The sequence below is a fragment of the Coregonus lavaretus genome, assembly GCF_964263955.1.
Source record: "Coregonus lavaretus genome assembly, chromosome: 12".
NCBI classification, from domain to species: Eukaryota; Metazoa; Chordata; class Actinopteri; order Salmoniformes; family Salmonidae; genus Coregonus; species Coregonus lavaretus.
In genome coordinates, this window is record NC_139999.1 from 21,289,944 (window position 1) to 21,300,876 (window position 10,933).

At 44.5% G+C, this 10,933-nt stretch overlaps 1 protein-coding gene across 1 annotated transcript; it reads left to right on the forward strand.

Moving 5' to 3' along the window:
- Positions 1–2,043: 2,043 nt before the first annotated feature.
- Positions 2,044–10,909, forward strand: LOC311138401 (TATA element modulatory factor-like). Its single transcript, XM_084173071.1, has 15 exons — positions 2,044–2,653; positions 2,954–4,389; positions 4,744–4,847; positions 5,857–5,983; positions 6,178–6,426; positions 6,549–6,715; positions 7,117–7,366; positions 7,493–7,649; positions 7,795–7,987; positions 8,144–8,213; positions 8,310–8,402; positions 8,522–8,641; positions 9,003–9,155; positions 9,359–9,484; positions 9,770–10,909. The coding sequence occupies exons 1-15, from the start codon at positions 2,521–2,523 to the stop codon at positions 9,908–9,910; spliced, it is 3,519 nt and encodes a 1,172-aa protein (XP_084029197.1). The 5' UTR covers positions 2,044–2,520; the 3' UTR covers positions 9,911–10,909.
- Positions 10,910–10,933: the final 24 nt, after the last annotated feature.

Sequence of the window (10,933 nt, forward strand, 5' to 3'; positions counted from 1 at the left end):
ATGAATAGCTTGGAAGGAATGCATTAATGAACTGTACTGATATAAATTGTTTCACATAACAGGCTGTTGTTATTCATGTAAGGAACGTTAGGGGTAGGACAGATAAGACTTGTATTTCTTACAGATACGAACACTCTCTCTTTGTAGTCTGTGAAACTGTCCTTGAACATGGAGTACAGTGGAATGGTGTCTTTTGGGTGCTGACTTCGCAGGTTATTATCATAGCAACTATGCCTGGCAACAAATGGAGTGCCGAGGAGTTGGGACCAACCCCTGCGCCAACGGATTGGCTGAATGGAGTCTGGACCACACTCAGTCCTTTGCTCTGGTTGGCCAACAGAAGAGGTGGAGGCTTTCTGTCAGAGTATTTGAGAAAGAATCTGTAAACAATAATTCTAGTTCTCTGTCTGCCCTGCGTGGTTTTTCAGTGAGCCCGTATACGAACCTTCATACTTATCATACATACATTTTGCATATAATAAATTTAGCTTGGATTGAATATCTCTTGATTATGTTTTCTCTTATTCCAATACCAGATTTGAATTATGCAATTTCTAACATGGTAAATGATTAGACACTAAAGGAAATGTGCACGTTTTATTTAGCTAGTTAAAATGTAAATAAAGTGTTATGACCTGGATTAAACATTAGACAGCATTAGATGTGTATTCTGGAACAGACCGCTCTGCAACAAGGTTGTGTGATAGGACCTTCTGTGTTTGCTTTTAGTAAATAGATACGGTAACTGCTTTTTTTACTCCCTCACCCATTTTAGCTGCTTGTGCCACGGGGGTCTTCAAAATAGCATCAAGGTGAGTTTTCAATAGCTGATTATCTCTAGACAAGTCCATAAGTACATGTACGTGAATATGCATTTCACGACAGCTTCATGACTTTCTGCATTGTCTGCAGTGCCTACATTCCTCTGAACAACATGGTGTTTGTTTAATTATGTTGATGGTCTGTACACCACAGCGAAAGGTGGGTTTTCTGTTTACAGCTTTCAGGTTAAGAATGGTATGATGAAAGGTAACTGGTAATAAATTGTTGTCTAATACCTCTATATTTATTTAAAATGTCAAGATAACCTTTCAGCCTGCAGCCAAGTGAAGACTCAAGTCTCTATCTACGCATTTGATTCTGGAAAGGCAAACTACTCCACTGTCATATTTGATATCTGGAACAGTTAGTGAAATCTCTGTGTTATATGCACTGCAACCTCATAAGCTCTCTTGCACTGGAGAAAAGAGAACAGTACCATACTTTAAAAAAATGTTTTATTCTTTTACAGTTTCTCGTGAGGTCTTTATTAATGTTTTTGATTTCGTTGCAGTAATTTTTCACGGGGTTTCACACGCCCAGACACAACTGGAATAAATGTTTTCCTATACAAAACATATCTTCTGTGTGTTTACAAGTCTGACAAAGAACTGGAGATGAAATGCATTGATTTACATATTTTCAATTAAACACACTGCAAAACATAGTTTCACGCTGTATTCTGTTGGCAAAGTAATAACAACGACGTCTGGTGGTTGATGTTGGGGAGAACATGCTCGTCCTATGAGATAAAGCTGAGTTTGAAGAGCAAAGTCTGGGGAGATTTATGATTGAGACTTCAGGCCTGAGTGGGTAAATGGTTTTCCTTGTTGCATATCCATCACGTTCAAAAGTGTTCCTAACGTTTTTGGGGTATTTTTGTGTGAACAAACATCAACATTATGTCTGTAGCCTAGTAATAATTATACTTCCAAGTTATTCAATGGTGCATACACATTTGTAAGCGCTAATGTGGAGAAGTACTACTCCAAGAAATATACATGTATTTTCTGAATATTCGCCAGACCCCTGTGGTCATATTGCCACTACTAAGAATGGTGCCCCGGGTGTACGGATGTCGCTTATTGTAGACCATTTCATTGGTCCTAAAGCATTTCATTGGTCCTATAAATCTCTACCTAACCAGGCCACCGGGCCATGCAAAACGAGCTCGCCCTAGGTCAGGACAGGAGCACCCATTTCATCGGACTGTATAATGACGTCACATGTGGGTGGTTGCTGCTACGTGGAAAGGAAGTAGCTAGCTAGCCAGTTGCCAAAAATACCAAAACAAATCGACAGTGCAGGGGAAAGACGGTTCATGAAATAGCATAACATTTAAACAGTCATGTCATGATTGAGGCGAGGCGTTTCATTGCACCTTATGGATTACCTAGCTTTCTTTCTGGAGTATTCTTTGACGTGGATCGATGAAAGGTTTGCCTGATTGTTGTCAGCTAGTAGCTAGGTATCCAAGTTAGACAACTCGCTGCTTTGCTTCGCATTTCCTTTTTTGGAGTAACGTAACTTAGCTATACTAGATCGAGATTGTCGTTAAAAATATATGACACATTACGTGGAATGGACATTATTTCAAGCTGACAAGTTAAGTCTCTTGTTAGCTAACCTCATTTGGATGTTCATACTCCTAGCTAGCTAACCTGTTCACTAACGTTAGCTAGCTAGCAATAGACAGCTATCATGAGTTGGTTCAGCTCTACCCAACTGTCAAGCTTTGCCAAACAAGCTTTGACAACAGCTCAGAAATCCATCGACCGAGTTCTGGACATTAAAGAAGACGAATGGGGTGACACAGTGGTAATGCCTTATGACGGTAGGTGAAGTAACGTTATCTAGCTAGCTAGCTTAGCATGTCTGTGTGCTGTTGTCAGTGGTTGTTTTGGGGTCAACATTATACAACCTTTTGCGTTTGAACATTATTTCTGAATTGATGTGATTACCAATGGAAGCAAGACACTAGTCATCTTGATAAGGAAGGCAGTCATGATGAGGTGTCCATGAAGAGGTGTCTAATGTACTGTACCCAATAAAGCAAATATTTGATATGGTTTGGAGTCTGACTGTTATAAGTCCTTATCATCTGGACATTAACCAACAAGGATTTTCCCGTTAGATCTACCAGGGAAGACTCCATTGAGCAGTGGATGGGGGATGACACAATGGGACTCTCCTCCGGAGGAATGCACCACAACTCTCCCCCCATCGTCTGAGGCCATCACAACCCCTGTCACCCGCATGGTTGTGGATGAAACAGAGAACTTCTTCAGTGCTTTTCTGCCCTCAGGAGAGCTCCAGGGTGTCATGGACAACCAGGTTGTCTCTGTGCCGCCCACCAAGTCCCACAGGCGGCCACAGGAGAAGGATGAGGAGGACATGGAGACGGTGGTTAAGGACGACGTGGACCTTCACAAGACAGGCCTGACAGAGACCGACCGACTGGAAGACAAGGAAGCTACTGAGAACCAGGCTGTCCTGACTGAGTCCTCAAGTCTATGGTCTTCCTCGGAAATCGTCCTCGTTCAGACACCAGACCCTCCAGTCCTGGCTCAGAGTGATGCTCCTGATGACACTGACAGTCCACTAATCAGTGAGAGCTGGATAGAATCAACTGTAGAGGATACAACTGCTGTTTCTGAGGATGCACAAACAGAACAACCATTTACTCCCTCAGAAACCCAACCTGATGATGATGTTGTTCACACCTCTGAACCCACCGTCAACACTGAAATGGAGCCCCCCTTCAATCCAACTCCTCCCACACCCCCTAGGGAAATCTTATTGGAGCCCAAAGACCCCAAAGCGGGGGACAGGCAGAGTGACACACCCTCCCCCAAATCGGAGGACAGACAGAGCAACACCCCCTCCCCTCCTGTCAGCGCCTTCTCCTCAGGCACCTCCACCACCAGTGACATTGAGGTTTTGGACCATGAGAGTGTGCAGAGTGAGAGCTCAGCCAGTTCCAGGCAGGAGACGGCAGAGGCCAAAGCAGGCCTCCACCTGATGCAGGGCTCCTTCCAGCTTCTCTCAGCCTCTGCCTGTGGGGACTTCCCCCGCCTGGAGGACTACCCCAAGCTGACCGAGAGCTGTGGATCCTCCTCAGATGCCTTTGAGCGCATCGACTCGTTCAGCATGCAGTCCCTGGACAGCCGCAGTGTCAGTGAAGTCAACTCTGACGATGAGATCCCAGGGAGCCGGACGCTGGCGTCTGTCACCGCAGGGCCCACGCCTTCACCGCCTGTCAGAGTGGCAACCACCGAACAGGAACGGGAAGAGGAGGAGAAGCAACAGGAGGAGGAAGAAGAAGACGAGGAGGGGCTAACAGAAACAATGAAGGATCAGTCTCTGGATGAGAATGAGATGGAGGAGAGTGGTCGCAGTGCCACGCCTGTTAACAGTGAGCAGCCTGAGGACCTGATGGAACAGGAACAGGAATCAGAGGCGGACGTCACACTGTCAGGTCCCACCCCTGACCATGAGGAACCGCTGCCCCCACCAATAACAGAGGAGAAAAGAGGAGTGTCAACATGTCAGATTCTGGAGCTTCAAAAGGTAACACACCTGTTCAGAACATGACGTTTGTAACTTGTAACAACACTTTTTAATGAACAGTGTGTGTGTGTGCGTGAGTTGGTGTGTCCCTTTTATAAATACCAACGTCTGGAGAGCAGAATTGTAAAACACTTGGTTGGGCAATCCTGTTCATACGCCAAAGTAAATAGTCACTCTGGATAAGCTGCATTCCCCCAAACCATCATGAATATACAATGTGCACCTCTGTTTTGAACAACGCTTTTGATGGAGACTGTGAGAAGACTGAAGGACTAATAATTTAATAAGTTTAGAAACAAGGTGCCTTATCAGTGTTTTTGATGCATTGGTTTGTGGAATATCCTTTTTTTGTAGGTAATTGATGAGCTGTCAAGCCGCCTTGAGAAGAGGGAGTTACAGCTGCTGTCAGTCAGCAAAGACAAGGCCAGGCTGGAGGAGGAGTGTGACAACCTTAAAGAGTGAGTATAAAGATCCTGACAATGTGTAAAACCCATGTCTGAAATGCATTGTAAGGGCAGAAAGAAGCAGTGTACAAAACAAAAGGAACACCTTCATAATATTGAGTTGCACCCCCTTTTGGAAGGAAAATGATGTGGATATATTGAAACAACATCTCAAGACATCAGTCAGGAAGTTAAAGCTTCCAAATGGACAATGACCCCAAGCATACTTCCAAAGTTGTGGCAAAATGGCTTAAGGACAACAAAGTCAAGGTATTGGAGTGGCCATCACAAAGCCCTGACCTCAATCCTATAGAAAATGTGTGGGCAGAACTGAAAAAGCGTGTGCGAGCAAGGAGGCCTACAAACCTGACACAGTTACACCAGCTCTATCAGGAGGAATGGGCCAAAATTCACCCAACTTATTGTGGGAAGCTTGTGGAAGTCTACCCAAAACGTTTGATCCAAGTTAAACAATTTAAAGGCAATGCTACCAAATACTAATTTATTGTTTGTAGACTTCTGACCCACTGGGAATGAGATGAAAGAAATAAAAGCTGAAATAAATCATTCTCTCTACTATTATTCTGACATTTCACATTCTTAAAATAAAGTGGTGATCCTAACTGACCTAAGACAGGGAATTTTTACTAGGATTAAATGTCAGGAATTGTGAAAAACTGAGTTTAAATGTATTTGGCTAAGGTGTATGTAAACTTCTGACTTCAACTGTAAATGTTTTGTGTTGCCCATTCACCCTCTGAATGGCACACATACACAATCCATGTCTCAAGTCTTAAAAAATCCTTCTTTAATCTGTCTCCTCCCCTTCATCTACACTGATTGAAGTCTATTTAACAAGTGACATCAATAAGGGATCATAGCTAACCCGTCTACTTGAATAGTAAAGAAACAAATAGCAAATAGTTTGTCGGCCAATTTGTCCACTTGGTTGTGTCTATGGTAAAGTATAGTCTATGGAAAAGGATGGTCCTTTAAGAGACTGAGGGGTCTCTCTGTGTTGCAGTGAGGTGATAGGTCTTAAGGAGGAGAGTTCCAGTGTGCAGTCTCTGAAGGAGGAGTTCACCCAGCGCATCGCAGACACAGAGAGGAAAGCCCAGCTAGCATGCAAGGAGAGGGACATTGCCAAGAAGGTAAAACACAAGCTTATTACTCCCTGTCTGTGCCAGGTATTACTGTCCCTGGTTACTCTACCCCCATAATAATTGATTTTAAGATTATTGAGTCAAATAACTGAACATTAGTGACCGTGATAGTCACATTATGAACAAAGCCGCCTTCAAGAACACGCTCTCCAGTTTATTTTACTGTTCTGCTTCCTCCATAGGAGATCAAGGGGATGAGGGAAGAGCTGTCCACCAGACTGAACTCCAACGAGACTATGGAGATCATCAGAGAGAAGGAGGAGCAGATCCGAGAACTGCTGGAAGAGGGTGAAAAGCTGTCCAAGCAGCAGCTGCAGCACTCCAACATCATCAAGAAGCTGCGTGTGAAGGAGAAGGAGAGTGAGACCAAAATCTCCAAACAGAACAAGAAGCTGAAAGAGCAGGAGGAAGAGCTCAAACACCTACAGCAGGTCAGTGGAAATATATATATTTTAGAAAAATCGCATTACTTCAGTGGTCATCAGAAGTCTATCCTGATCCTGAAAGCCCATTTGGTATTTAACCCTGCCTGGCTGTGTGTGTGTGTCTGTAGGTTCTGGATGAGAAGGAGGAGGTGGAGAAGCAGCACAGGGACAACATTAACAAGCTGAATGTGGTGGTGGAACACCAGGAGAAGGACATGACCAAACTCCAGAGTGACTCAGAGGAGCTCCTGGAAAACAACAGGAGCCTGCAGGCTGCCCTCGACAACTCCTACAAGTAAGGATACATACTGTACTTCACTCTACTAGTATAACTCGCACAGGTGAAATATTAGCTCACTCCACCCTACTTTTCCAACTCCTGCTTCAGACGTGCAGATGTGCTTGTAATTTTGAAATCCCACAAAGACACAACATTCTGACAGGTAAAGACTGTCACAGAAGCACCAACTCATACAACATATCCAAGCCAGTGTAGTGTAGTAACGTGGCGGAAGGTAGCCAGCGGTTAAGAGCGTTGGGCCAGTAACTGAAAGGTCGCTGGTTCGAATCCCTGAGCCGACTAGGTGAAACATATGTCGATGAGCAAGGCACCTAACCCTAATTGCTCCTTTAACTCGCTCTTGATAGGAGCGTCTGCTAAATTACTCAAATGCAAATGTGTGTCTGTGATCTGAGGGAGCTGGCGGTGCTGCACAAAGCCAAGGCCAGCCATGCCAGCGAGGCCCAGGAGGCTGCTTTGAGCAGGGAGACCCAGGCCAAGGAGGAGCTGGCTCTGGCCCTGGTGAAGGCCCAGGAGGAGGCCCGCATGCAGCAGGATGCTCTGGTCAACCAGGTGGCTGATCTGCGGCTGGCTCTGCAGAGGGCTGAACAGCAGCAGGCCAGGAAAGAAGACTACCTGAGGGAGGAGATCAGTGACCTGCAGCAGGTAAGAGACACTCACACAGGCCTGTTCTCCTCATGTCTTCTTTGGAGTTGACTGTAAGGGGAAGCCGTGCTTGTGTGTTAGGGGTCAAAGGTCACACATTGATGTGTTTGCCGGTTGTCTCCATAGAGACTGCAGGGGGCGGAGACCAGGAACCAAGAGCTGAGTCAGAGTGTTACCTTGGCAACGCGGCCCCTGCTCAGACAGATTGAGAACCTGCAGGCCTCGCTGGGGGGCCAGACCGCATCATGGGAGAAACTGGAGAAGAGCATCTCAGATCGACTAGGTTACTCTCAAAAGTTACTCTAGTTTGTAACAAGCTTTTTAAGAGTCTTCTCTGGACCACCGATTGCTCCTATATATATATATATATATTCTGTCATATATATATATATATAATTCATTTAACCTCCCACACTTTAACTCAACAGTGGAGGCACAGGCCCAGCTTGCCGTTGCCGTGGAAAAGGAGCGTGCAGCAACCGAGGAGCTGATGGCCATTAAGGCCCAGCTGGCCTCGCTGGAGTCCCAGAATTCCCTGCTTCGACAAGAGAAAGGGCGTCTCCACGGTCAGCTGGACGCAGAGAAGACCAGGCGGGAGAAACTGGAGGATGACAGCAGCAGGTACTGGAGGGCTTTTTTCATAGGCTCTGTGAGACTAAAACTGTTGCACAGCAGTCAGTTGCCTTTGCTTTCATTAAGGTGGACCTGACGGCTATCCATTACAGAGCTTTGGAGCCTTTCCATTAATGCCCATTTTCTGTCATCCTTATGGTTTAGGGAGCATGTGGAGCTGGATAATCTGAGGGGAGAGCACACTCGAGCACAGGAGGAGGCCAAGAAGGAGAAGGTATGTTTACTCCCCTGCCCTACTCACCCTGCAGTAATGGAACAACGCTCCTCACACATCCGTAACCTCCTCTATTCTGTCTGTTCCTCCCACCAGCTCCTCCTGACCAATCAGCTGGAGATGGAGAAAATGAAGGTGGAGCAAGAGAAGAAGAAATGCTACCTAGCACAAGAGGCCCTCAAGGAAAAGGTATATATATTTATCAATGTCTGTTCTATATATCAATGACCAGCCTTGTGTGTCTGTTCTTAAATCAATCTGTGTGGCGCGAGACTGGCCTGATGTATATGATGTTTCTCTGTCATTAGGAGCGGAAGGTATTGGTTCACTCTGTGGGTGAGCCCCCAGCCTCATCCACCCCCTCCCTGTCCCGTTCCAGCTCCATCAGTGGGGTAGATCACGCCGGCCTGCACTCCTCCTTCTCCCAGGTACTTGCCACAGGCACACCTTTTACCCTTTCGTACCCAGCCAACCTCCCATTTCTAGCCCAGTATTAGGGATGACCTAGAAAGTTATGTTTTTTTGTTTATTACATGCAGCTCAGTAAGAGCTGTTGGTAGAGCATGGCGCTTGTAACGCCAGGGTTGTGGGTTCGTTTCCCACGGGGGCCAGTATGAAAAATGTATGCAGTCACTAACTGTAAGTCGCTCTGGATAAGAGCGTCTGCTAAATGACAAAAAAAACAAGATGAATAGGGAACTTATGACAAAGGGCCAAATCCTAACTATTTTGCATAATTGGTTCATTTGAGGTTGAATGGTTAACAAGACCTGTTTTGTATTTCATCAGGAGGACTCTCTGGGTCACTCGTTGGGGACGATGACCATGTCTATGAGTGGGACCAACCTGTATGAGGCGGCTCGGCTCAGTGGAGGCTCCAGCATCATAGAGAACCTGCAGTCCCAGCTCAAACTCCGAGAGGGAGAGATAGCGCAGCTACAGGTACCAGCTGCCTGCCTGACACTGCTTTCACATTGCTTTGAGGACTACCATTGGAAGTCTCCTACATGCATTTCTTTAAATGCCTTCTAGTTTTCAATGAATTTTATGATTTACAAATATACTGTTGTTGAAAAACTGTGCTTGCCAGGATCTTACCACTCGCTTCTCATCTCCCTCTCTCTCTCCATCCCTTTCTCCCTCAGCTGGAGATCTCTAGTCTGGAGAGGACTCGCTCGTCCATGGCGGAGGAGATGGTCAGATTGACCAATCAGAATGAGGAGATGGAGGATAGTGTGAAGGAGATCCCCACACTGAAAGTGCAACTTCAGGTGAGGAGAGGATCAATTCATACAAATACCACTAAGCCAGTGAAATACAAGTACCACTAAGCCAGTGTAATCATATTAGGGTCAATCCTTGTTGTGATTCTTTACTTAAAAACCAAGATGTTATGTGAGAACTGACATCTCACAAGATGAGTTGCTGGGCAGAGATGTATAACCATCTAGGAACAGATAAAGGAAAGGTAAAGTCAATTAGGGTAAACCCTCTTGTGACTATATAGATCTAGTGTTGTCCTCTGAGCCTGTGTTCTGTGACTGACTGTGTTGTAGGAGCTGGAGCAGAGACACAACACCATCCTCCAGATGTATGGAGAGAAGGCTGAGGAGGCAGAGGAGCTGAGACTTGACCTGGAGGACGTCAAGAACATGTTCAAAACCCAGATTGACGAACTGCTCAAGAACCAGAAATAGACTGTTCTATCTAATGTCCAGACCATACACAGTGCATTTACTGTAAAGACGGTAAAATAAGAGTTCATGCACATTTTATTTCTGATTACAGAATAGTCTCTCTTTTTTTTTTTTTAGGTGTTCCATCACTGTCTCTAAAGGAAGTGGCATTTGAAAGTCTGTGATTTATATTATTTTAACAATCAGAATCTAACTATTTAAGAGGGAAATTATGGGACTATGGGTAATAAATCAATATCTTCTTAACATGTACAGATATGAAGGATAGTCACAATTTAAGATTCTACAGTCATAATTTACTAGTTCCTTTGCATTGATTCAAAACCCAACAACCTGTTACACAGATTGTTTTAGATATCACTGTCCTTAATTGTGATCGACTGGCTTCCTTTTTCACTTTGTGTGTAGTGGGATGATTCAGAATGGACTATCAAGTTATATTGACAGTTTATATCCCCCTAACCCCAGCATCCTAACTGCCATCAGTGTGTATGTTTCAGAATACTGTACATCTTACTTTAGGATGAAAGAACAGAAAGGAGAGTAAATATGGTATATATTGCTTGCTTGCATTTTGCTTCAGAGGTATCATGTATAGACAACCAAACCTTGCCCTTGATGTGTATCAGTGGACTAGGAAATCTGTTGAGGCAAGGCAAGGGTAATCTGCAGATATCGCAGAGGTATTTTCCTTGGAATTTAAAAAGAAAGCTATGATATAATCTCATGTAAACATGATGGTGTAAAATGGAGGTTTGCTCTAAAATGTTTGGTCTTTCCCTTAATTGTTTAAAGTTGGACAGAAAACCATTAACTGTTATAACAAATGTATCAAAAATAAAGAATATTGCACAGTGGTATGTAGTCAATAGTTTACAGGATTATTCACAGATCACTCATGTGGCATAGACATTATGTTAATAACACTGTTGATTTACAAGATTCTTGGGGTCTAAAATGTAAAATCTGTAAATAAATAAACAGTTATTGGGATGGGGATTTATTCGTGATGTGCTTTTTTTT